Here is a 27,714-nt window from a genome sequence, read left to right on the forward strand (position 1 = left end):
TTAGCAAGAATAAATTTTATTTTTACACAATTTTATAAAGGCTGTTTAGCTTTACATCACAAGTGCTGTTAAATGCAAGTACAACCACGCGAGATGTGCCACACATTGAAAGTGAAATCTTTCGGATTTGGAGCTCCATCAATTTGAACAGGAATCCAACGACTTCAATGGACTACTCCCCATCCGCACCAACAAAGCCAGTGGCGAGCGCCCTTGCCACGTTAAATATAGAACGCAGGATCCCCATGAAATCTATGGAGCTCACCAGGCCGCCAGCCCGCGTCTGCTGCTCCTGCTCCCTGAGCTGTTGAATTTGCTCTTCCATCAGCTCAGCCTTTTCCTGGAAGCCCCTTTCCAAAATGGCTTGCTGCTCAGTCATCAGGCTTTCCAGGGCCCGCTCCTGTTCCTTCAGCATTTCCTCCCTCTCCTCCAGCATTTTCACTTTCATCTGGCGAAGGTTCTCCTCATTGGTTCTTTGCTCATCTTGCCTCAGTTGCTTCAACTTCAACAGCTCCTCTTCCCGAGCCTTATTCAACTGTTCCATCAGGACAGCCTTCTCTATTTCACCTGGGGTGGGAGGAGGAGGAGGAGGAGGAGGGGGGGGGGGGGGGGGGGAGGGAGAGAGAGAAAGAACAGGCTAATTAACTAGTACTAAGTAACACCCATCCATCATCCTTGTGACAATGCCTCGATTTCAAAATGCTCATCCTGCCTTCAAACAACTTGTATTTATATAGCGCCTTTAATGTAGTGAAACATCCAAAGGCACTTCACAGGAGTGGAGATAAAAATTTGACAGCTGCACAAGTACAAATTAGCACAGGTGACCAAAAGCTTGGTCAAAGAGGTAGGTTTTAAGAAACATCTTCAAGGAGAGTGGTAGAGTGGCAGAGAGGCTTAGGCAGAGAGTTCCAGAGCTTGGGGCCTAGGTAGCTGAAGGCACAGTCACCAATGGTTGAGCGATTATAATCCCTCCATGGCCTCACCCCTCCCCATCTCCACAATGTCCTCCAGCTTACAACCCCCCCCCCCTCCCCCAGGTCTCTGCACTCCTCCAACTCTGGCCTCTTGCAGATCTGCAGATCCCCAATTTATCACTCGACCATTGCCAGCCCTGCCTATAGCTGACCTAGGCCAAACTCAAATTCCCTCAAAGCTCTGCAGCCACCAGGAGGCCAGTCAGATTATTTTACCCATTTTGGCTCTGTTTAAGCTACCAAATTAGTCCCACACACCTGGTCTTTTCCCATAGCCCTATATGGCAAATATGCCATTCCCTTTTTAAGTGTCGATTTCATCAGCTTTCACCACCCTTTCAGATCATGCAATCAAGATCACAACAACTCATTTGTTATAAAATAGTCACATGTCACCTCTGGTTATATCAGAAGTTTACAGTACGGAAGGAGGCCTTTTTGGCCCATCGTGTCCCTGCCAGCCAACAAAGCTATCCAACCTAATCCAGCTCTTGGTCCAGAACCTTGTAGGTTATGGCATTTCAAGTGCACATCCAAGTGCTTTTTAAATGTGGCAAGGGTTTCTGCCTCTACCACCCTTTCAGGCAGAGTTCCAGACCCCCACCACACAAAGAAATTTGCCCTCAAATTCTCCTATCAATTACTTCAAATCTATGCCCCCTGGTTGTTGCCCCTTCTAAGGGAAATAGGTCCTTCCTATCCACTATCTAGGCCCCTCAATTTTATACACTTAAATCTCCTCTGTTCCAAAGAAAACAACCACAGCCTATCCAATCTTTCTTCATCACTAAAATTCTTCATTCCAGGCAACATTCTCAAATCTCCTCTATCCTCTCTAGTGCAATCACATCTTTCCTGTAATGTGGTGACCAGAACTGTATGCAGTACTCTAGCTGTGGCCTAGTGTTTTATACAGTTCAAGCATAACCTCTCAGCTCATGTATTTTGCCAATCATCTTAAATCCATATCCTCTGGTTATGGATCCTTCTGCCACTGGATACAAGTTATCCTTATTTGCTCTATCAAAACAACTCATTTCCTCTTAATATCTTCTCTGCTCTGAGAAACACCCCAGCTTCTCCACATAACTGAAGTCTCATCCTTGGACACATTCTAATAAATTTCTTCTGTACCTCCAAGGCCTTGACATTCTTCCTAAAGTGATGCTCAGAACTGAATACCCTAGCAGAGGTATTGCTAGTGTCTTTTTAAAGCTGGAGCATAACTTCCTTGCTTTTGTACTCTGAAGCAAAGGAGGATCCTAGTGTTTTTGTTACCACCTTCCACATTGAAAGTCTCTTCCTGCACCCCCTTTAAAATTGTAACTTATTGCCTCATTATTCCTACCAAAATATACAACTTCACACTTCATTAAATTTAATCTGCTATCTGTCTACCCATTTCACCAGTATGTTTATGCCCTCCTGGAGGTCTGTTACTATCCTCATTGTTTTTCTACATTTGAGCAGCAAGTCATCTGAAAATTTTGAAATTATGCCCCATATACCCCAAGATCCCTCCAATTTAAACACCATCCTGATTTGGAAATATATTGCCATTCTTTCATAGTCACTGGGTCAAAATCCTGGAACTCCCTCCCCAACAGTACTGTGGGAGTACCTTCACCACAGACTGCAGCAGTTCAAGGCGGCAGCTCACCAATAAATGCCAGCGACACTCGCCCAGAATGAATGTTTTAAAATATACATACATCAGAAAGAGCAGTGTCCTAATACTGACCCCTGGGGGGGAAAGACACACCACTGTATACTTTCAAGTGTGGGGAAAAGCATTTACCATTCTTGTCCCTTAGCCAATTTCATATCCATACTGTCAGTATCCTTTTACCCCCATAGGGATTTGGTTGAAATTGAATGCCCATAAACACAACTGCTCTAACCTTAACCTTCTCTGTTGCACAAGGACTCCAGGTTTGTCAAACACTATTTGCCTTAAAATCCATGCTGAATTTCATGCAAACTTTTCCAAATGCCACTGAAGCACTTGGGACGATTTAATATGTTAAAAATATATATTAGTCAACTGTCTGTTGCAATTTCCAGTGAACATAACATAATTAGGAGCAGGACTAGGCCATAGGGCCCCTTGAGCCTGCTCCATTTAATATGATCATGGCTGATCCGATCATGGACCCAGGTCCACTTCCCTGCCCGCTCCCCATAACCCCTCATCGGTTAAGAAACTGTTTATCTTGGTCTTAAATATATTCAATGACCCAGCTTCCACAGTTCTAGGGCAGCAAATCAGAGATTTACAACCTAAGAAATTTCTCATCAGTTTTAAATGGTCAGCCCCTTATTTTAAGATTATGCCCTCTAGTTCTAGTCTCCCCCATAAGTGGAAACATCCTCTCTGCATCCACCTTGTCAAGCCCCCTCAATCTTATACGTTGCAGTGGTCAAGTGGTGGATGTTTGGAACAGATTTCTTGATATTCAATATGATGCAAAGTTCTTGACTGGCACTCGAATGAGCACTTCACACTCTAGGAATCTATTGTGGGGAATTCCGCTGTTCAAGCTAAAAATACATAAAGCCAATCTCACATTTCCACAATTCTCAAACACTTCACATACAAGACACTAATCTGGAGTACAGCCGTTCCAAACACAGCAAGATTTCAGACAGTGATCAGGTGACTAACTTACCCACATTAATGGACCAGACTTGAGGCGGAAACAATGCAAGGAATTCTAAAAATAAAATCACATTTCTTCGTGTTTTTCCAAATGTTGCATAACACCCACTTATGAAATTACAGCAACCGAAATGCCAACCTTACTAAACAACCGCCATATAAAGATTCAACTAGGTTAACGGAAGGCTTCAAAAACAGTAATTTTAAAAATTATTTATTCATTCCTGGGATGTGGGCGTCACTGGTATGGCTGACATTTATTGCCCATCCCTAATCGCCCTAGAGAAGGTGGTGAGCCTCCTTCAACCGCTGCAGTCCATGTGGTGAAGGTATTCCCACAGTTCTGACTTTGTCACAACAGTTCGGTACAACTGAGTGGCTTGCTAGGCCATTTCAGATGTCAGTTAAGAGTCAACCACATTGCTGTTGGTCAGGAGTCAGGCCAGACCAAGTAAGGATGGCAGATTTCCTTTGCTAAAGGAAATTAGAGAACCAGTTGAGTTTTTCTTGACAATTTGATAGTTTAATGGTCACCATTATGGATACTAACTTTTTAATTCCAGATTTATTTAATGAACTGAATTTAAATTCCCTAGCTGCCATGGAGACTCACGTCTCCAAATCATTAGTCCAGGCCTCTGGATTACTAGCCCAGTAACAACCATTATGCTACCATACCCTTAATGTTAATCTCAAACTCACTACATGAAGGATTCCTGTAGGTGAAACTTTACCACATTCAGATAGTTAGATAAAAAGCAGAAAGCAGTATCATGTCCTTACTTGCCAACTTCTTCTCTGATTCAGACAGTTTCTTCTCGGCCTGCAATATGGTGTCCGCCTCCACCTGCTTCTGCTTAAGAAAATCTGCAAGGACCACTTCAGCCTGTTTTGAAGCAAATGAGGCATTTCAGTCAGTCAGTGACAGCACTCTTGCCTCAGAGTCACTCCAGTGCAGTGCTGAGGGAGTGCTGCACTGTCAGAGGTGTCGTCTTTCAGATGAAAGATTAAAACAAGGCCCCTTCTGCTCTCAGGTGGACATAAAAGATCCCACGGTATTATTTCGAAGAGCAGGGAAGGTTATCCCTAGTGTCCTGGCCAATATTTAATCCCTCAATCAACATAAAAAAAAATTGATTATCTGGTTTGCGCACAGAGAAGGCTCACCACCTTCTCTGTGCGCAAATTGGCTGCTGCGATTCCTACATTACAACAGTGACTACACTCCAAAAGTACTAATTGGCTGTAAAGTGCTGGAGACGTCCAATGGTAATGAAAGGCGCTATATAAGTGCAAGTATTTATTTCTTTTAGGCACTAGGGAAGCTGGGATTGCTCTCCTTACTGCTGAGAAGGTTAAGGGGAAATTTAAAAAGACCAACATTTCTATATTTTTTTTGAAAGGGTGGAAGCAGATTCAATAGTAACTTTCAAACAGAAATTGGATAAATACTGGAGAAATTTGTAGGGCTGAGGAGAAAAAAGTGGGACCAAGTGCTGGTTCTCACAGATGGGTGGAATTTCAAAGATGGTCAAATGACACCTTTCTGCATTATTCAATGAAAAGTTTGGAATTAAATATATTTCCCTCAAACAAAGGGTTGTTACTAGGTGAGGTGCTGCATTGCATTTTTCAGAGGAATCTCATTACACAACAAAAAACTTGGGGAAAAGGAGAAAGTAATATGGGCTGAAGAATAAAGACTCAAAGCTCAAGATGTAGGGTGACAAGTTGCAAAAACACAAGACCCTAGGTTTTATAAATGTGTCCCAAAGTACACAAGTGCAGGGATAAAGCCAACATATAAAAGACACACTTAGAATGGGGCCAAATTTTAGGATGGATGTCAAGGGTGGAGGTGACTGAAAGCAGATACCAGATGGCATTTAATGTTCAAGGAGATACTGGAGAAGTTAGATCTCTCAGCAAGAAGCAGAGTCTTCAAACCTGATGATCAAGGTTAAATGGGAAACGTTATTTTAATCAGAGAGAAAATCCTTAAGGGACAACCAAAGGGCATAAACTTTGAATGAGGAAAAGGGAAGAGCAAGGTAGGAAGAGACTGTCTGTTTATCCAGCCTGTCCCTTCAGACATGGTGACACATGAACAATCCAGACCCCTCCCCCCCCATTCCAGTCACCAGGAAGGGTGGAACTGGAGTGCAAGGGGGAAAAGCCACAACAATCCCACCTGACACTTGCGTACCTTCACCAACCCTCCCAGCTCCCTTCTGAAGGCTGTACATGCCAAACTTTAAATGTTATTGATTGGTTCAAAAGGGGCATGATACTCAACATTGGAATTTAACCCTGCTCTTCCATCCCCTAACCATCAACATCAGCCAATCTATTACTTTTGAAAACAGATTCCAATCTCGAAGTCTTTGTTTCCCCAAATGAAAAAAAATCTCCCAATTCCTGGAACCTCTCTACAATCAATCCTAGAAATTCAGGTGCTCAATATACCCCACTTGTCACAGTTCAGGATCATTTAACAGGTGCCTCAGCCCCAACTAGAGAGATTGGGGAGTTTTTCAATCTCTAGTGTATTCTTGCAACAAAATTAATTAGGTCAGAGTCGATAATTAAAGGTGCTAATTAACTGCTGTTGACACCAATTCGTCAGACTGCAAACAAAATAACCCGTCTTGGTAATCAACATACAGGTCTACAGGATTGTAGCAAAACCTGCCCTCCTGTATGGCTCAGACGTGGGCCATATACAGTAGACACCTCAAGTCGCTGGAGAAATACTAGCAAAGCCTCCACAAGATCCTGCAAATCCCCTGGGAAAATAGACACGCCGTTAGTGTCCTCGATCAGGCCAACATCCCCAGCATCGAAGCACTGACCACACTCTACCAGCTCTGCTGGGCAGGCCACATTTTTCACATGCCTAACATGAGAGTCCCAAAGCAACCACTACTCTGAACTCCTACACAGGAAGCGAGCCCAAGGTGGGCAGAGAAAACGTTTCAAGGACACCTTCAAAGCCTCCTTGATAAAGTGCAACAGCCCCACCGACACCTGGGAAATCCCTGGCCCCAGACTGTCCAAAGTGGAGGAAGAGTATCTGGGAGGGCGCTGAGCACCTCGAGTCTCATTGCCAAGAGCATGCAGAAAACAAGCGCAGACAGCGGAAGGAGCGTGCGGCAAACCAGTCCCACCCACCCTTTCCTTCAACCCCTGTCTACCCCACCTGTGACGGAGGCTAATTTCCATATTGGACTGTACAGTCACCTGAGAACTGAGTAGAAGCAAGTCTTCCTCGATTTTGAGGGATGGCCTATGATGACACATCACACCCACTGTTGAAAAGTTGTCTTTAATGTGAATCAGGTTTAAATACACAGCTAAAAGCCGTGCACAAATCATCGAAGCTAGCAGGGCAGGCTGAAAGCTTATGGGATTTTGGACTTGATAAAGGCAGAGTACAATAGCAAGGAAGTTAAGAACAGTAAAACAGTCAGCCTCAACTGGAGTAGTGTGTCCAATTCTGCACACATTTTAGGAAGGACTTGGAACAGGGTGTAGAAAAGATTTACAAGAATGGTTCCAGAGATGAGGGACTTGTGTGGATAGACTGGAGAAGCTGCGGTTGTTCGCCTTAGAGCAGAGAAGGTTGAGGGGAGATTGGATAGAGTTGTTCAAAATGATGAGGAATCTGCACAGAGTAGATGGAGAGAAATTTCATTGGCAGAAAGGTGGAGAACCAGACGTCACATATTTAAGGTGATTGGCAAAAGGTCCAAAAGCAACTGGAGGGAAACTTTTTTTTTTTAAATATAAATGCAGCAAGTGATTAGGATCTGGAATATACAGCCTGAAAGTGTGGTGGAGGCAGACTTAATCATGGTTTTCAAAAGGGAATTCGATACGTACCTGAAAGGGAAAAAAAAATTGTACAGGGAAAGGGTTGGCAAGTGAGACTAGCCAAGGTGAAGAGGCCCCAGAAAAGGCAGACTTAAAAACAGACGTATACTAAATAAAGAGGACCCATCTCCAGTGGGATAAAAGGAGCCTCGAGCAGCGGCCCAGGAGAAGAGTGGAGGCCCTGACCTGCGTGAGAACACCAGCGGCAGGTCGAAGCCATAAAAGGAACGCCAAGCAGCGGCCCGGGAGAAGAGTGGAGGTGTACCACTTCAGGGAGCAACGGCAGCGAAGAGTGAGGTCATCAAGGTCCAGGTCCGTGATTGGAGCATGAGCAGATACAGCAGAGACGAGATTGAGGCAAAGGAGCGACAAGAGATCGCAAAGAGACATGATCGGGGCCCGGAGAGGCGAGAGTCCAGGGCCAGGGGCCCAGGGGCCCAGGGGCAGCCCACACTGCGATATGTATCCGTGCAGCAGAGCAGGTCTCCAGTTGTCTTGGATAACCCTTGCCACTGGACCAAGGCCTAGCTCTGACAAGCCCGTGTGGTGGCTGGTGTGCAATGGTCACCACATGTTAAAATCCACATACAGGCATCTTCCACCCTTCAGGATCTGGAATATTAGGTCCATCATTGAAACACCTGTGAACGCATCCTCCTTTGGTGTGGAAGCTGGTCCCCTAGTTTCATTAGGCAGAAGAAAGGCACATGAAGCCTCACTCATTCAACATATGCCTTGGCATTGAATAAAGAGGTTTCCCAGCAAAGTACACAGATACCCTATTCAAGCCAGAAGGGGCACACCACTGATGGGTCAGAATATGCCACAAGTAGTTAGTTATCAGACAGACAATGAGTAGATTCCCAGAAACAGCAATTTCAGGCAGTTTATGGAAATGACAGACTTCAATCAACACCCACCATGGGAACCAAAGTTGCGACGTGACTTACATATCATACTAAAGCATTGCAGTAACTATAGTATTCAGAGCTTTATTCTGCAGTATCCCAGCAATATACCCCGCCACCTTATAGGCTTTCCCAGAGGCCTCACTGCACAAACCCGTCAACCTTAAATACTTCATCTGACAAAAATTTCAATATAGCAACCATTCTAACTGTTGAACTAATTTTCTGGGACCTCATTATAACTTCCTGTTAACCAGAATTAGACTCCAAATGTTGAACGATCACAGCTTAGGAAGATAATTCACCCCAGATAATATGAACATTTGCAACTGCCACTAATTACTAGCCTATGATTTCCCCTACAGCTTATATTTTAACAAAAGTCCTATCGACCATACTAGTTTTTTTTTTTACCTTTATCCCCTTCCCAGGGGCAGAGTGGTAGTTTGACACCATCGTGTTCCGGTCCTCGGCATACAGCCGATACCCGCCGGGCCGTGTGTAAACCCCCTCCTGTAGTTTTTGGTCCATTTCTGTAGAAAGGCTCTGAAGGAGTTGCTGGCATTTCTCCAGGGACACCTGCTCATTCTTCACGCAGATGTCTAGATACTGATGCGCAAGGTCGCACTGGGGCAAAATGAGACCAGCATTACAAGTGGGATCAGATCAATATACCACAAGGGTGATTACACTTTAATTTGGCCCAAGAGGATTATCAGGACAATGATATCAGGCTGGGGAGAATAAAAGACTGCATAATGCACTTCTACAGAAATTAGAAAGAATAGTTACTTTAGTGACAATAGGGTAGGGTAGCATAGTGGTTATGTTACTGGACTAGTAATCCAGAGGGCTGGACTGATGATCCAGAGACAAGTTCAAATCCCACCACGGCAGCTGGGGAATTAAATTCAGTTAATTAAATAAATCTGAATTTTTTTAAAAAGCTACAACCATTAATGGTGACCAGGATGCCAGATTGTCAGCAAAACCCATTTGTTTCCCAATGTCTTTTGGAACATAACATTAGAAATACGGCCCCTCGAGCTTGCTCCGCCATTTAATACGATCATGGACTCAGGTCCACTTCCCTGCCACTCTCCATAACCCATCATTTAAGAACTGTCTATTTATCTTAAATGTATTCAATGTCCCCGTTTCCACAGCAAATTCCACAGATTTACAACCAGAAGAAACGTCTCATCTCAGTTTTAAATGGGCGGCCCCTTATTCAAAGATCATGCCCCCTAGTTCTAGTCTCCCCCATCAGTGGAAACATCCTCTGCATCCACCTTGTCAAGCCCCCTAAATCTTATAAATTTTGATAAGATCACCTCTCATTCTTCTGAATGCCAATAAGTAGAGGCTCAACCTTTCCTCATAAGTCAACCCCCTCATTTACAGAATTAACCGAGTGAACCTTCTCTGAACTGCCTCCAAAGCAAGTATATCCTTTTGTAAATATGAAAATCAAAATTGCATGCAGTATTCCAGGTGTGGCCTCACCAATACCCTGTATAACTGTAGCAAGGCTTCCTTGCTTTTATACTCCATCCCCTTTTGCAATAAAGGAGAAGATTCCATTAGCCTTCCTGATCACTTGCTGTACCTGCACAAGGAACCCCAGGTCCAGCTGTACTGCGGCACTTAGCAAACTTTCACCATTTAAATAACTTGCTCTTTGATTTTTTTTTCTGCCAAAGTGTATGACCACACTTGCCAACATGCTCCATCTGCCAAATTTTTGCCCACTTAGCCTGTCTATGTCCTTTTGCAGATTTGTGTGTGTCCCTCACATATTGCTTTTCCTCTCGTCTTTGTATAGTCAACAAACTTGGCTACGTTACACTTGGTTCCTTCCTCCAAGTTGTTAATATAGATTGTAAATAGTTGGGGTCCCAGCACTGATCCCTGCAGCACCCCCTGGTTACAGATAGGACAACCGCCAACCTGAAAATGAACCAAACTGATCTGTTCATTAGCCAATCCTATATTACCCCCAACCCTGTGATCTTTTATCTTAAGGAAATCTACTGTCCTTGCCCGGTCTGGCCTATGATTCCAGACCCACAGCAATGTGGTTGACTCTTAACTGCCCTCTGAAATGGCCTAGCTAGCTACTCAGTTGTACCAAACAGAGAGAGAAGACAGACTGCAACAGTTCAGGAAGGTGGCTCACCACCAATTTCTCAAAGGCAATTTGGGATGGGCAATAAATGCTGGCCTTGCCAGCAACACCCACATCCCAGGAACACAAAAAATATTTTGTAAATATCCAGCACAGGGTAAAAATGGCACTCTTCCAAGGAACATCAACAGCCAAAAAGGTGAAGATAAGCCGCAGAAAAGGAGTGCAGGAACCCTTACCACCACTTGTTTTTGGTACTCTTGGTTGTGGTCTTTGAAGGAACGCTGCATAAAGACTTGAAGGGCGCCTTTTTCGCACTTCCCATGGATGTCCGAAAGGTCCTTGGTTTCCATTGGCATCTCTGTCAGTTGCTCCATCTGTTGCCTGTAGTAAGCAGAGGCCTGTAGAACAGCAGCCGAGTTTTCTAGTCTGGCCATGGAGGTAACAGCATCGTCCATGCAAGGGACTGCCCCGCTGGCAATACTGGAGACATAGTTGGTCGCTAGCACACCCAACACTGCAAGCAAAATAAAATTCAAAAGGCATTTTGCTGCAATTTTGAACAAACACAAGCTACAAAACTAATCAATCAGATCCCATTTCCAGAATTTAATATACTATTCAGAAACATACCGAAAAATATTTACCCAGTGTAACAGCTTTCAATGATCTATTGAGTCACTGGACCACTAGTTATAGATGAGAAACTAGGAGTGTTCTCTTTAGAGAAGGTCAAGGAGGTTTTTGATAGGTTCAAAATTCTGAGGGGTTTGTCAGTAAATAGGGAGAAACCATTTCTAGTGGCAGGAAGGTCTCTAACCAAAGAACACATAATATAATTGGCAAAAGAACCAGGGAGAGGCGCCTAGAGATGTGCATTACACAGCAAGTTTATGATCTGGAAAGCACTGCCTGAAGGTAATGGTAGAAGCTGATTCAATAGACAGGAGTTTCCACTTTGGGAGAATCCAAAATAAGTGGACATAAATACAAGACAGCCAGTACCAAATCCAATAGGAATTGGCACTCCCTCCACCACCAGCAGAGTGTGTACCATCTACAAGATGCACTGCAGTAATTCACCAAGGCTTCAGCAGCACGTCCCAAACCCACAAACTCTAGTGCCGAGAAGGACAAGGGCAGCAGACACATGGGACCACCACCACCACCACCTCCAGGTCACACACCATCCGGACTTGGAAATACATCACCATCCCTGGGTCAAAATCCCAGAACTCTAGCTCCAACAGCACTGTGGGAGCACCTTCACCACACAGACTGCAGCAGTTCAAGGCGGTGACTCATCATCTTCTCAAGGGCAATTAGGGATGGGTAATAAATGCCAACCTTGCCAGTGACACCCACATCCCATGAATAAAAATAATTTAATGAGGAACTTCTTTACTGCAGGAGCAGTTACAATGTGGAACCTGCTAACTCAAGAACAGTTCAGGCAAATAGCAGATGCATTTAAGGGGAAGCTAGATTAGTAAATTGAGAGAGAAAGCAATACAATACACAAGTGAGAAACTATTAGAATGTCCTGATTTGAAGTAAGGAGAGGAGGCTACTATGGAGCATAAGCACCAGCATAGACCAATTGGACTGAATAGCCTGATTCTGTGTTGTAAATTCTGTAGTAACACTAAAGGGAAATGGATAAATATTTGAAGAGGAAACATTTGCTGGGCTTGGGAAGAGTAGGGGAGTGAGATTAATTGGATAGATCTTTGAAAAAAACTGGCAGTGGCATGATGGGCCAAATGATCTCCTGCACTAGAGCGGCAGTCAGCGAGAGGCGGGAGCAGCATGGTGAGGCCTATAAAAGGCCCAGCAGGTGTTCCACAGGCAGCAGCAGTCGGTGAGAGGCAGGAGCAGCATGGTGAGGCCTATAAAAGGCCCAGCAGGTGTTCCACAGGCAGCAGCAGTCAGCGAGAGGCGGGAGCAGCATGGTGAGGCCTATAAAAGGCCCAGCAGGTGTTCCACAGGCAGCGGCAGTCAGCGAGAGGCGGGAGCAGCATGGTGAGGCCTATAAAAGGCCCAGCAGGTGTTCCACAGGCAGCAGCAGGTGAGAGGCAGGAGCAGCATGGTGAGGCCTATAAAAGGCCCAGCAGGTGTTCCACAGGCAGCAGCAGTCAGCGAGAGGCGGGAGCAGCATGGTGAGGCCTATAAAAGGCCCAGCAGGTGTTCCACAGGCAGCGGCAGTCAGCGAGAGGCGGGAGCAGCATGGTGAGGCCTATAAAAGGCCCAGCGGGTGCTCCACAGGCAGCAGCAGTCGGCGAGAGGCGGGAGCAGCATGGTGAGGCCTATAAAAGGCCCAGCGGGTGCTCCACAGGCAGCGGCAGTCGGTGAGAGGCGGGAGCAGCATGGTGAGGCCTATAAAAGGCCCAGCGGGTGGTCCATAGGCAGCGGCAGTCGCGGGAGCAGCATGGTGAGGCCTATAAAAGGCCCAGCGGGTGCTCCACAGGCAGCAGCAGTCGGCGAGAGGCGGGAGCAGCTCCAGCCAGGAGAAAAAGCAGAAGAGAAGTAGAAAGGAATCAAAAAAGGTGACATCACAGCCAAAGGGGTAAGTGATTGGCAAGTAGTTTTTTCTTTTTTATATCAGTAAGTAACCTGTTAAGTGTTGTCACCAATTTAAGTGTATCTAAGGGTTAAGTCAAGGCAGGAGAGCTCAGTCACGTGTTATGCTCCTCCTGTGCCATGTGGGAACTCGGGGACGCCTCTGGTGTCCCTGACGACTACGTGTGCGGAAAGTGTATCCGCCTCCAGCTCCTGACGGACTGCGTTGCAGAATTGGAGCTGAGGTGGATTCACTCTGGAGCATCTACGATGCTGAGAATGACGTGAGTAGCACATGTAGCGAGTTGGTCTTACCGCAGGAGAGGGGTCCACAGCCAGCTAGGGAATGGAAGACCAGCAGGAAGAGCAGTGCAAGGAAGGTAGTGCAGGGGTCCCCTGCGGTCATCCCCCTGCAAAACAGATACACTGCTTTGGGTACTGTTGAGGGGGATGACTCACCAGGGGAGGGCAGCAGCAGCCAAGTTCATGGCATCATGGCTGGCTCTGTTGCACAGGAGGGCAGGAAAAAGAGTGGGAGAGCGATAATGATAGGGGATTCAATGGTGAGGGGAATAGATAGGCGTTTCTGCAGCCACAACCGAGACTCCAGGATGGTATGTTGCCTCCCTGGTGCAAGGGTCAAGGATGTCTCGGAGCGGGTGCAGGACATTCTGAAAAGGGAGGGAAAACAGCCAGTTGTCGTGGTGCACATTGGTACCAACGACATAGGTAAAAAAAAAGGGATGAGGTCCTACGAGACAAATTTAAGGAGCTAAATTAAAAAGTAGGACCTCAAAAGTAGTAATCTCAGGATTGCTCAGTGCCACGTGCTAGTCAGAGTAGGAATCGCAGGATTGCTCAGATGAATATGTGGCTTGAGCAGTGGTGCAGCAGGGAGGGATTAAAATTCCTGGGGCATTAGAACAGGTTCTGGGGGAGGTGGGACCAGTACAAACCGGACGGTCTGCACCTGGGCAGGACCAGAACCAATGTCCTAGGGGCAGTGTTTGCTCATGCTGTTGGGGAGGAGTTAAACTAATATGGCAGGGGGATGGGAACCAATGCAGGGAGACAGAGGGAAACAAAATGGAGACAGAAGCAAAGGACAGAAAGGAGATGAGTGAAAGTGAAGGGCAGAGAAACCCAAGGCAAAAAACAAAAAGGGCCAATGTACAGCAAAATTCTAAAGGGTCAAAGTGTAATAAAAAGGCAAGCCTGAAAGCTCAGTGCCTCAATGTGAGGAGTATTTGGAACCCAGGAGAGGGCTCTGAGCTAGTTAGAGTCGGAGAGAGCGCAGATGAACAGGACCCCAAGAAAGAATGCAAAAGGCAAGAGGCAACAGAGCAGAGTAGCACTGGGGTAAGTGTAAACTACAAGGTGATAGGAAGGGACAATATGTATGAAGATAAAGGGCTGCAGGAGGGGTCAAAACTAAAAATCATGGTTTAAAAGCTAGTATTAAAACACTACCTAAACGCACGCAGCATTTGAAATAAAGTAAATGAGTTGACGGCACAAATCATTACAAATGGGGATGATTTGGTGGCCATTACAGAAACGTGGTTGCAGGGTGGCCAAGACTGGGAATTAAACATACAGGGGTATCTGACAATTCGGAAAGATAGACAAGAAGGGAAAGGAGGTGGGGTAGCTCTGTTAATAAAGGATGATATCAGGGCAGTTGTGAGAGACGATATTGGCTCCAATGAACAAAATGTTGAATCATTGTGGGTGGAGATTAGAGATAGTAAGGGGAAAAAGTCACTGGTGGGCATAGTTTATAGGCCCGCAAATAATAACTTCACGGTGGGGCACACAATAATCAAGGGAATAATGGAGGCATGTGAAAAAGGAATGGCAGTAATCATGGGGGATTTTAACCTACATATCGATTGGTCAAATCAAATCGCACGGGGTAGCCTGGAGGAGGAATTCATAGAATGCATACGGGATTGTTTCTTAGAACAGTATGTTACAGAACCTATAAGAGAGCAAGCTATCTTAGATCTGGTCCTGTGTAATGAGACAGGAATAATAAACAATCTCCTAGTAAAAGATCCTCTCGGAATGAGTGATCACAGTATGGTTGAATTTGTAATACAGATGGAGGGTGAGGAAGTAGTGTCTCAAACGAGCATACTATGCTTAAACAAAAGGGGACGACAGTGGGATGAGGACAGAGTTGGCTAAAGTAGACTGGGAACACAGACTAATCAGTGGCACAATTGAGGATCAGTGGAGGACTTTTAAGGAGCTCTTTCATAGTGCGCAACAAAAATATATTCCAGTGAAAAAGAAGGGCGGTAAGAGAAGGGATAACCAGCCGTGGATAACCAAGGAAATGAGTGTATCAAATTAAAAACCAATGCGTATAAGGTGGCCAAGGTTAGTGGGAAACTAGAAGATTGGGAAAATTTTAAACGACAGCAAAGTGTGACTAAAAGCAATAAAGGAAGGAAAGATAGATTACGAAAGTAAACTTGCACAAAACAGATAGTAAAAGCTTTTACCGATATATAAAAAGGAAAAGTGTGACTAAAGCAAATGTTGGTCCTTTAGAAGATGAGAAGGGGGATTTAGTAATGGGAAATGTGGAAATGGCTGAGACCTTAAACAATTATTTTGCTTCAGTCTTCACAGTGGAAGACACAAAAACCATGCCAACAATTGCTGGTCACAGGAATGTGGGAAGGAAGACCTTGAGACAATCACTATCACTAGGGAGCTGGTGCTGGACAGGCTAATGGGACTCAAGGTAGACAAGTCCCCTGGTCCTGATGAAATGCATCCCAGGGTATTAAAAGAGATGGCAGAAGTTATGGCAGATGCATTGGTTATAATCTACCAAAATTCTCTGGACTCTGGAGAGCTACCAGTGGATTGGAAAGCAGCTAATGTAATGCCTCTGTTTAAAAAAGGGGGCAGACAAAAGGCAGGTAACTATAGGCCGGTTAGTTTAACATCTGTAGTGGGGAAAATGCTTGAAGCTATCATTAAGGAAGAAATAGCAGGACATCTAGATAGGAATAGTGCAATCAAGCAGATGCAACATGGATTCATGAAGGGGAAAATCATGTTTAACTAATTTACTGGAATTTTTTGATATAACGAGCATGGTGGATAGAGGTGTACCGATGGATGTGGTGTATTTAGATTTTCAAAAGGCATTCGATAAGGTGCCACACAAAAGGTTACTGCAGAAGATAAAGGTACGCGGAGTCAGCGGAAATGTATTAGCATGGATAGAGAATTGGCTGGCTAACACAAAGCAGAGAGTTGGGATAAATGGGTCCTTTTCAGGTTGGAAATCGGTGGTTAGTGGTGTGCCACAGGGATCAGTGCTGGGACCACAACTGTTTACAATACACAGATGACCTGGAGGAGGGGACAGAGTGTCGTGTAACAAAATTTGCAGATGACAAAGATTAGTGGGGAAGCAGGTTGTGTAGCGGGTACAGAGAGGCTGCAAAGAGATTTAGATGGGTTAAGCGAATGGGCTAAGGTTTGGCAGATGGAATACAATGTCGGAAAATGTGAGGTCATCCACCTTGGGGAAAAAAAAAAAACAGTAAAAAGGAATATTATTTGAATGGGGAGAAATTACAACATGTTGCGGTGCAGAGGGACCTGGGGGTCCTTGTGAATGAATCCCAAAAAGTTAGTTTGCAGGTAATCAGGAAGGCGAATGGAATGTTGGCCTTCATTGCGAGAGGGATGGAGTACAAAAGCAGGGAGGTCCTGCTGCAACTGTACAGGGTATTGGTGAGGCCACACCTGGGGTACTGCGTGCAGTTTTGGTCACCTTACTTGAAGGTGATACTAGCTTTGGAGGGGGTACAGAGACGATTCACAAGGTGGATTCCAGAGATGAGGGGGTTACCTTATGATAGATTGAGTAGACTGGGTCTTTACTCGGAGTTCAGAAGGATGAGGGGTGATCTTATAGAAATATTTAAAAATAATGAAAGGGATAGACAAGATAGAGGAAGAGAGGTTGTTTCCACTAGTCGGGGAGACCAGAACTAGGGGGCACAGCCTCAAAATACAGGGGAGCCAATTTAAAACCAAGTTGAGAAGGAATTTCTTCTCCCAGAGGGTTGTGAATCTGTGGAATTCTCTGCCCAAGGAAGCAGTTGAGGCTAGCTCATTGAATGTATTAAAATCAGAGATAGATTTTTAACCAATAAGGGAATGAAGCGTTATGGGGAGCGGGCAGGTAAGTGGAGCAGAGTCCCCGGCCAGATCAGCCATGATCTTTTTGAATGGCGGAGCAGGCTCGAGGGGCTAGATGGCCTACTCCTGTTCCTAATTCTTATGTTATGTTCATTAAATGGTTCTATATATTCATGAATTAGAGCTTATGTACATAGCTGGGAATTCTTTGGAAGAACATAACACAAACTAGGAACAGAGTAGGCCATACGGCCCCCTCGAGCCTTCTCTGCCATTTAATATCATGGCTGATCTGATCTTGGCCTCAACTCCACTTCCCTGCCTGTTCCCATAAATCCTCAACTCTCCTACAGTTCAAGAATCTGTATCTCAGCCTTGAATATATTCAATGATTCAGCCTCCACAGCTCCCTGGGGTACAGAATTCCAAAGAATCACAACCTTCAAGAAATTCCTCATCAGCGTTAAATAGATGACCCCTTATTCTGAAACTATGCCCTCTGGTTCTAGATTCCCCTACAAGGAGAAACATCCTCGACATCTACCTGGTCAAGCCCCATCAGTATCTTGAATGTTTCAATAAAATCACCTCATTCTTCTAAACTCCAATGAATACAGGCCCCACCAGCTCAACCTTTCCAAAAAAGACAACCCTTTCATCCCAGGAATCAACCTAGTGATCCTTCTCTGAACTGCCTTCAATGCAAGTATATCCCTCCTTAAGGTGAAGAGACCAAAACTGTATACAGTACTCCAGGTGTGGCCTCGCCAATGCCCTGTACAGTTGCAGCAAGATTTCCCCACTTTTATACTATATCCCACTTGGCTGCTGAGCAGGTGTTGTTACCATTGGTTTCAAGGCACTCGTACTTACTTCTCCCGTTAATGATGTGGCCTCCTTTCAATGATTTGGGTTGTGATGTTTCGTAGATGTACCTGCAGAACTGCTGGCACTCCTGGGTGAAGCTCTCGTCTATCTGGCATTCTGGAATGGTTTCCATTGCATGCAGATTGCTGCCAACAGGCCGGACAAAGACAAAACACTTCCGCTTGGGGAAAAAATTCCGGATGCACTGCCGGGGCAAGTTATATTCCATCACCTTTTTAGAATTACCTGCATTAAAAAAAACAAATTGTAACATGAGGGAAGGGACTGTGATTGAACCTAATTCGATAGCAACAGGACACTGAACAATTGAACAATGGCTGAATTTAGAAAGGAATTTAAGAGTCACAGTAATCACTTGTGACAAAAAGGGAAGCTTTAATTTTCCTTTTAGTGCCAGAAATCCATGTTTAGAAAACACTGCTCTGACCTCACCTGGAGTATTGTGTCCAAATTTGGAGAGAGAAGGGCACGAGAGAGAGAGAGAGAGAGAGAGAGAGAAGGGCGCGAGAGAGAGAGAGAGAGAGAGAAGGGCGCGAGAGAGAGAGAGAGAGAGAGAGGGAAGGAGAGAGAGAGAGAGAGAGAGAGAGGGGCGCGAGAGAGAGAGAGAGAGAGGGGCGCGCGAGAGAGAGAGAGAGGGGCGCGCGAGAGAGAGAGAGAGAGAGAGAAGGGGCGCGAGAGAGAGAGAGAGAGAGAAGGGCGCGAGAGAGAGAGAGAGAGAGAGGGGCGCGAGAGAGAGAGAGAGAGAGAGGGGCGCGAGAGAGAGAGAGAGAGAGAGAAGGGCGCGGAGAGAGAGAGAGAGAGAGAGAGGGCGCGAGAGAGAGAGAGAGAGAGAGAGAGGGCGCGAGAGAGAGAGAGAGAGAGAGAGGGGCGCGAGAGAGAGAGAGAGAGAGAGGGGCGCGAGAGAGAGAGAGAGAGAGAGGGCGCGAGAGAGAGAGAGAGAGAGGGCGCGAGAGAGAGAGAGAGAGAGAGAAGGGCGCGAGAGAGAGAGAGAGAGAGAAGGGCGGCGAGAGAGAGAGAGAGAGAGGGCGCGAGAGAGAGAGAGAGAGAGAGGGGCGAGAGAGAGAGAGAGAGAGAGGGGCGCGAGAGAGAGAGAGAGAGAGAGGGCGCGCGAGAGAGAGAGAGAGAGAGAGAAGGGCGCGCGAGAGAGAGAGAGAGAGAGAGAAGGGGCGCGAGAGAGAGAGAGAGAGAGAGAAGGGCGCGAGAGAGAGAGAGAGAGAGAGAGAAGGGCGCGCGAGAGAGAGAGAGAGAGAGAAGGGCGCGAGAGAGAGAGAGAGAGAGAGAAGGCGCGAGAGAGAGAGAGAGAGAGAGAGAAGGGGCGCGAGAGAGAGAGAGAGAGAGAGAAGGGCGCGAGAGAGAGAGAGAGAGAGAGAAGGGCGCGAGAGAGAGAGAGGAGGGGCGCGAGAGAGAGAAGGGCGCGAGAGAGAGAGAGAGAGAGAGAAGGGCGCGAGAGAGAGAGAGAGAGGGGCGCGAGAGAGAGAGAGAGAGAGGGGCGCGGAGAGAGAGAGAGAAGGGCGCGCGAGAGAGAGAGAGAGAGAGAAGGGCGCGAGAGAGAGAGAGAGGGGCGCGCGAGAGAGAGAGAGAGAGGGCGCGAGAGAGAGAGAGAGAAGGGCGCGCGAGAGAGAGAGAGAGAGAGAGAAGGGCGCGCGAGAGAGAGAGAGAGAGAGAGGGGCGCGAGAGAGAGAGAGAGAGAGAGAGGCGCGAGAGAGAGAGAGAGAGAGAAGGGCGCGAGAGAGAGAGAGAGAGAGAGAAGGGCGCGAGAGAGAGAGAAGGGCGCGCGCGAGAGAGAGAGAGAGAGAGAGGGGCGCGCGAGAGAGAGAGAGAGAGAGAGAAGGGCGCGAGAGAGAGAGAGAGAGAGAAGGGCGCGCGAGAGAGAGAGAGAGAGAGGGGCGCGCGAGAGAGAGAGAGAGAGAGGGGCGCGCGAGAGAGAGAGAGAGAGAGAAGGGCGCGAGAGAGAGAGAGAGAAGGGCGCGAGAGAGAGAGAGAGAGAGAAGGGCGCGAGAGAGCGAGAGAGAGGGGCGCGAGAGAGAGAGAGAGAGAGGGGCGCGAGAGAGAGAGAGAGAGAGAAGGGCGCGAGAGAGAGAGAGAGAGAGAAGGGCGCGAGAGAGAGAGAGAAGGGCGCGCGAGAGAGAGAGAGAGAAGGGCGCTAGAGAGAAAGAGAGAGAGAAGGGCGCGAGAGAGAGAGAGAGAGAGAGGGGCGCGAGAGAGAGAGAGAGAAGGGCGCGAGAGAGAGAGAGAAGGGCGCGAGAGAGAGAGAGAGAGAGAAGGGCGCGCGAGAGAGAGAGAGAGAGAAGGGCGCTAGAGAGAGAGAGAGAGAAGGGCGCTAGAGAGAGAGAGAGAGAGAGAAGGGCGCGAGAGAGAGAGAGAGAGAGAGAAGGGCGCTAGAGAGAGAGAGAGAGAGAAGGGCGCGAGAGAGAGAGAGAGAGAGAGAGAAGGGCGCGAGAGAGAGAGAAGGGCGAGAGAGAGAGAGAGAGGGGCGAGAGAGAGAGAGAGAGGGGCGAGAGAGAGAGAGAGAGAGAGGCGAGAGAGAGAGAGAGAGAGAGAGAGAGAGATCCCATTGATAGAAGGGTGGAGAACCAGAGGACACAGATTTAAGGTGATTGGCAGAAGATTCAAAGGCGACATGAGGAAAACTTTTTTTGTACAAGCGCAGCGAGTGGTCAGGGTCGGATTTAATCATGGCTTTCACTGGATAAGTACCTGAAGGAAAAAGATATGCAGGTGTACAGGGAAAGGGCAGGGGAGTGGGACTGGCTGAGATGCTCTTGGAGTCAGCACGGGCTCAACAGGCCGAATGGCCTCCTCCTGTGCTGTAACCGTTCTGTGATTCTATGCACGCGTCGTAGGGTTTGGGGAAGGCAGTTCCCCTGCAGTGATCCACAAAACAATTGGATTGACCTGCCACTAATGCGTGATAGAAAAAAGATTTGACGGGAAAATAAACTCGATTAGTCAACCTTTAGAAGATTTGGAGATTGGAAATGCCTAATTTTCTCCAAAAATACGATCACAAGGATCAGGCACTGAATCCAATAGCTTCCTTCTGTGCTGTAAATTTCAATGATTAGCAATCTTTCCTCCTCGCTGATTCAAGCATGCTTGGAACAGAGACTTGTATTTATATAGCACCTTTCATGACCTCAACATGCTTTACAACAAATACCTTTGCAGTGCAGTCACTGTTGTAATGCTGGGAATTTACACAGCACTGAGTGACCAGATCAACTGCTTTTGGTGTTTGTTAAAGGGCTCATGGGGTGGTGGGTGCCTGCTGCCCTTGTCCCTCTTTTACATCCACCCAGGAGCACAGTTGGGGCCTCGGCTTAAAGTTTCATTTGACAGACAGCAGCTCAGACAGTGCAGCACTCCCTCAGTATGGCACTGGAAGAGTCAGCCTAGATTACACGCTCAAATCTCTGGACTGGAACTTGAACCCACAACCTTCTGACTCACCAGAGTGGGACCTACTGAGCTACGGCAGAATTAATTCCTGCACCAGCAACATGTTGATTATCCACAACAGGGCTGACAGTTTAAGTAACTGTTGGAAATGGGCTGTGTTGTAACCGCAAGTAAATTGAGGGGAACTCGTCACATTAGATTGGCTGCCAAGGAAAGACTTGGAGCCCATAGTATGGGTTACACTGGAACCCAATAACAGATTGACAGGGGAACGGTCCCAGTAACAGTTGTGTCATATTGAAATCAAGGTGATAAGCTCTGGTTACTGGGATGCTTCATTTTACACAATAAGCTGGAGTCGGCCACTTGGCGCTTCAAACTTTTTTTTTGTTCCAGGATGTGGGCATCACTGACAAGACCAGCATTTATTGCCCATCCCCAATTTCCCTTAAGATGGTGGTGAGCCACCTTCTTGGACCGCTGCAGTCCATGTGGTGAAGGTGCTCCCAGTGCTGTTAGGGAGAGAGTTCCAGGATTGTGACCCAGCGACAATGAAGGAACGGCCGATATATTTCCAAGTCAGCATGGTGTGTGACTTGGAGGGGATTGTGGAGGTGGTGGTGTTTCCATGTGCCTGCTGCCCTTGTCCCTCTAGGTGGTAGAGGTCATGGGTTTGGGAAGTTCTGCCAAAGACTTGGCGAGTTGCTGCAGTGCATCTTGTACATGGTACACACTGCAGCCACGGTACACCGGTGGGAGAGTGAATGTTTAAGGTGGTGGATGGGGTGCCAAATTGGCTGCTTTGTCCTGGATGGTGTCAAGCTTTGTGTGTTGTTGGAGCTGCACTCATCCAGGCAAGTGGTCAGCGTTCCCTCAATCCTGACTTGTGCCTTGTCAATGGTGGGAAGGCTTTGGGGAGTCAGGTGGCGAGACACACTGCAGAATACCCAGCCTCTGACCTGCTCTTGTTGCCACAGTATTTATGTGGCTGGTCCAGTTAAGTTTCTGGTCAATGGTGATCCCAGGATGGTGATGGGGGATTCGGCAATGGTAATGCCATTGAATATGAAGGGGACGTGGTTAGACTCACTTGTTGGAGATGGTCATTGCCTGGCATTTGTGTGCTGTGACTGTTACTGGTCACTTGCCTGCTCCACCATTCAATAAGTTTATGGCTGATCTTCTACCTCAACTCCACATTCCTGCACTATCCCCATAGAAAGCAAAGTAAGACCAGTATTTATTTAGTGCCTTTCACGACCACCAGACATCTCAAAGCACTATACAGCCAAAGTAGTGCTATATATACACACACACACACTACATATCCCTCAATTCCCAAAATTTACCACCATCTTGAATATAGTCCACAAATAAGCATCCACAGCCCTGAGGTAGAGGATTCCAAACCTTTTGTTTTATATGAGGCAGTTCAATAATTCAAGGGGGGGGCAGGGGGAGATGAGGGATGGACAATTGACTGAAACAAGATAGTTCCCCCACATCAGAAAAAAATGCATTACCTTTTTTCAGTAGCAGAGCATGTTCCAAATATTCGTCCTGACTCACCACTTTGCCCTCGATTTTCAGTTCGAGACTGAAGTCCCTGACAGACCAGACAAAAGTCGGGAAGAACTTCAAATATTCTATCTCATCATCTTCATGGAAATCGTCACTGGCATTAACTTTAATCAGTTCAGTCAGCTCTGTGACAAAACTGGACTGGTTAAAGAATCAACTTTAAAACAGGGGAACAAGAACTACTCAAACCGAGACACCAATCACACAAAGTAACAACTTGCATTACATCACACCTTTAACTTGGTAAAATGGCCCAAGATGCTTCACAGGAGTATTAGACAAAAAAAAAGACACCGAGCCACACAAGGAGAAATTAGGGCAGGTGACCAAAAGCTTGGTCAAAGAGGTAGGTTTGAAGGAGCATCTTAAAAGGAGGTAGGGGTAGAGAGGCAGAGAACTTTAGGCAAGGAATACCAGAGCTTGAGACCTAGAAGTCACAGCCACCAATGGTTGAGCAATTATAATCAGGGATGCTCAAGAGGGTGGAATTAGAGAGCACATGTATCTCAGGGGTTGGGGGGGTTGAGGCTGGAGATGAGAGATAGGGAGGGGCAAGGGCCATGGAAGGATTGGTAAACAAGGATGAGAATTTTGAAATCAAGGCATTGCTTAACCAGGAGTCAATGTAGGTCAGTGAGCACAGAGGATAATGTTTGAGCAGGACTTGGTGCAGGTTAGGAACAGGCTGCTGAGTTTGGGATGACCTCAAGTTTAAAGAGGGTAGAATGTGGGAAGCCAGCCAGGAGGAAACATGGTGACTACAGGTTGCTTAATTTAGTCTTCAAGGCATGCATTCACAAGCCATGAACTCAAACAAACTATAGGCTCATTTCCATACAAGTCAAAATAAGGATGCCAAACATATTGCTCATGAGTCAAACACTAGAATGTGTTATGTTCACCACATTCAATTCCAGTAATTCTATTACTTGAACCTCTAACCTCAGATATTTGCATTCCTAATTCTGCCCTCGAGCATCTGATTATAATCACTCAACCATTGGTGGCCACGCCTTCAGCTGCCAAGGCCCCAAGTTCTGGAATTCCCTGTTTAAACCTCTGCACTTCTCCATTCTTCCTCCTTTAAACCTACCTCTGACCAAACATGGTCATCTGCCCTAATTTCTCCTTGTGTGGATCAACATCAAATTGTGTGTCTTATAATACAGTTGAAGAGCCTTGGACATTTTACTACATGTGTCAGCTGTGGCTCAATGGATAGTATACGCTCCCCAGACAGAAGGTTGTGGGTTCCAGGCCCACTCCAGAGACATGAGCTCATAAATCCAGGGCAGTGTTCAGGGAGCACTGCACTGTCAGAGGTGCCATCTTTCAGATGAGACATTAAACCAAGGCTCTGTCTACCCTCAGGTGGATGCAATAGACCCCATGGCACTATTTTGAAGGCAGCCAAGGGAGTTATCCCAGTGTCCTGGCCAATATGTATCCCTCAAACCAACATTAAAAACATCTGGGTCATTATCACATTGCTGTTTGTGGGAGCTTGCTGTGCACAAATTGCTTGCCGCATTTCCCACATTACATTACAACAGTGACTACACTCCAAAAGTACTTAATTGGCTGCAAAGCACTTTGGGATGTCCAGTGGTCGTGAAAGGTGCTATATAGATGCAAGTCTTTCTTTAAAGGTGCTCTTTAAATAAAAGTTGTTGTTTTGGGTTGTGACTGAAATGTCTCAATCATCAGCCCAGTGGGATGTTGAACACCATTAACTATTGAGCGATGTTACCTTTGGTGATTTTTGGGGAGAATTCAATCCCTTCAAAAGGATACTGCAGTTTCTCCAGGGCATATTGATCGATCGTGCCCATGCTGTTGTATACAAGGGTACTGCTCAGAAGAACAGCGAGGGCAAAGATCCAGCTGTCATTTTTCTGATCGCCCTGAAAGCAAACATATTTTGTCTAGTTTTAGCAGCATCACAATTACCAAGGAACATTACATTGGATATACAGCACAGAAACAGGCCATTCGGCACAAACAGTCCACGCCAGCTTTTGTACTCCACTCAAGCCCCTCCTTCAGTCTTTCCGGTGGGGCGGGGGAAGGGGAGGAGCAGCTGGGGAGGGAAAAGCCGGGGGTGGGGAGGGAGAATTGTTTCAGCAAGACAAACAGGTAGGGGATTTTGCAGCACACACCCATCACTAGCTCTTCGGCACTAGCGGCATCTCAAACCTAAACCGCAGTGGCAAGATTCTTTTCCAGCCACCCCCACCCATTTCTGCCCTAGGCCACAGGACACCCAAGTTAAGACTCATTTCAGACTTGCAAGCTGCTCAGTTTTAAGGGCCGAGTAACGAGTTGCCTTCAAGTCGCCAGAGTAAGAAAGTGCAAACCTCCAATCGCATGTTGCGAGCGCGATGTGAAACCATGTGCAAATTACCTTGGTTACATCCCCCAGTCCTTCTGTATCCAGCAGCACCAAGGAATGGTTCAGCTTGAGGGGGTGAGGCACGCACCACATCCAGATCCCCTTAGTGTGAGACTCAACCGTCGACCCAAGGGAGAAACCTGGCTCCGACGTCAATGTGAAAATATACGGTGTAAATATGCTGGGCAAGTTTAGATACATTTTACACAGGTTGGACAAAACCCGCATTATAGAATTCTCCAAATGGCAACAACAATGTGATTTTATGTAGCAGCTTTAACAGTTAAACATCTGAGCATTATAAAAAGACAAACAAATTTCCACCAAGCCTCAAAGGAGAAATTAGCACAGGTGACCAAAAAATTGGACAAAGATGTGGGTTTTAAGGAGCATCTTCAAGGAGGAAAGAGGCAGAGGTTTAGGCAGAGAATTCCAGAGCTTAGGGCCTAAGGAACAGAAGACACGGCCACCAATGGGGGAGTAATCATAATCAGGGATGCTCAGGAAGGCAGAATTAGAAGAGCACAAATATCCTGGGGTGGGATTGTGGGACTGCAGGAGATTAGAGATAGGGAGGGGTGAGGTCATGGAGGGATTTGTAAACCAGTATGAGAATTTTGAAATTGAGGCGTTGCTTAACCGGGAACCAATGTAAGTCAGCGAGTACAGGGTGATGGGTGAGTGGTACTCAGTGCGAGTTAGGACACGGGGCAGTGAGCGGGACTCTGTGCGAGTTAGGACATGGGGCAGTGAGCACAGGGGGTGATGGGTGAGCGGGATTCGGTGCGAGTTAGGACAACGGGCAGTGAGCACAGGGGGTGATGGGTGAGCGGGACTCTGTGCGAGTTAGGACATGGGGCAGCCACGTTTTGGATCTGCTCAAGTTTACGTAGTGTTGAATGTGGAAGGCCAGCCAGGAGTACATTGGAAGAGTCAAGTCTAGAGGTAAGACAGACAAGTCTAATTCAAACATTCATTATTTGTCAGAAATAGAAATCTAGGCCTAGAGTACAAACTAAAAGCACTAAGGGGGAAATGCATGCTGAGAATTTCCTGCAACCCTCATTCCTTAATGCACACAGGGAAAGCCAGTTAGCATTTTAATTTTAAGATTCAATGCATTACTGGATACAATTCATCAAATCTGTCCAATTTTATTGACAGGAGGACATTAAAAAAACTTGCAGAATGGGTATGTAATTGATAATTGAAATTCAACACAGATAAATGTGAGGCATTACATTTTGGTAGGAAGTCACTTATTGGAGGATGCGAGTCTAGGTGGGATAGAGGAGCAAAGGGATCTCAGAGTACAAATACACCAATCACAAAGTTGTTACACAGATTAACAAGGCCATAACAAAGCATGCAAGCACCAGGGTTTATTTCTAGAGGGTTGGAATTGAAAAGTAGGGAGGTTATGCCATACCTGCATAGAACCTTGGTTGGACCACACTTACAGTACTGAGTACAGTTCTGGTCGCCATATTATAAAAAGGCTAAAGGCACTAGCGAGGGTGCAGAGAAGATTTACATGGAAGATACCAGAAATGCAAGGAAAGGGTGAACAGGCTGGGTCTCGTCAGTTGAAAAAAGGTGGAGGGTGTCCTAATTGAAGTCTTTAAAATTATGAAAAGGTTTGATAGAGTGGATACAGAGAGAATGTTTCTACTTGTGGGGAAGAGCACAACTAGAGGCCATTAATACAAGATAGTCACCAGAAAATCAGAATTCAGAAGAATCTTAACCCCGAGTGTGGTGAGAATGTGTAATTTACCACTCAACCAAGCAATTTATTACTATTCTGCTTTTAAACCATAATTTCAAGACTATGGCAAGCCTTATAATACAAGGCTCCATGAGTTATAAAAATATTTATTCCTAGTGTTTTTTTTTTAAATTATAAACATCCTCAGCTAGAGATTTCCCCCTCCAGCACTGATCCTGACCAAATGCTCAAAAGCCCCAGAAACAAACCCCGTACCATGTGCTTTCCCTGCTAACCGGTTCATCAAGTAAGACTTCCCAGTTCTGTAAAGTCCGACGATCGCCACCACCACCACAGGCTCGTTGTTACTCGCAAGGATGTCCATCGCGACTGGATTTACCCGCAGCGAGCCGTCAGAGCTGTTCTCAATGAAGCACACGGGAGTTTGCATGTACACCGCAGAGGCCAT

The 27,714-nt window shown here is 46.4% G+C and overlaps 1 protein-coding gene across 1 annotated transcript; it reads right to left on the reverse strand.

Moving 5' to 3' along the window:
* Nucleotides 1-27,714, reverse strand: LOC139254478 (guanylate-binding protein 1-like). Its single transcript, XM_070873697.1, has 9 exons — nucleotides 27,522-27,714; nucleotides 25,550-25,677; nucleotides 24,940-25,049; nucleotides 23,088-23,281; nucleotides 18,151-18,390; nucleotides 10,785-11,062; nucleotides 8,832-9,044; nucleotides 4,420-4,522; nucleotides 1-567 (listed from the first exon to the last, which is right to left on the reverse strand). Exons 1-9 carry the CDS (start codon nucleotides 27,712-27,714, stop codon nucleotides 173-175), a joined length of 1,854 nt encoding a protein of 617 aa, XP_070729798.1. The 3' UTR covers nucleotides 1-172.

This window comes from Pristiophorus japonicus, unplaced genomic scaffold, assembly GCF_044704955.1.
Source record: "Pristiophorus japonicus isolate sPriJap1 unplaced genomic scaffold, sPriJap1.hap1 HAP1_SCAFFOLD_548, whole genome shotgun sequence".
Taxonomy (NCBI): domain Eukaryota; kingdom Metazoa; phylum Chordata; class Chondrichthyes; family Pristiophoridae; genus Pristiophorus; species Pristiophorus japonicus.

Bases quoted from the DNA above. Each gene is read 5' to 3' on its own strand.
- LOC139254478 (XM_070873697.1), bottom strand. From the start codon at position 27,714: ATGGCCTCTGCGGTGTACATGCAAACTCCCGTGTGCTTCATTGAGAAC. The intron at 23,282-24,939 runs GTATCCTTTTGA...TAACCAGTCCAG, and splicing joins TATGCCCTGGAGAAACTGCA to TTTTGTCACAGAGCTGACTG. The intron at 9,045-10,784 runs GTAAGGGTTCCT...ATTTTGCCCCAG, and splicing joins AGTACCAAAAACAAGTGGTG to TGCGACCTTGCGCATCAGTA.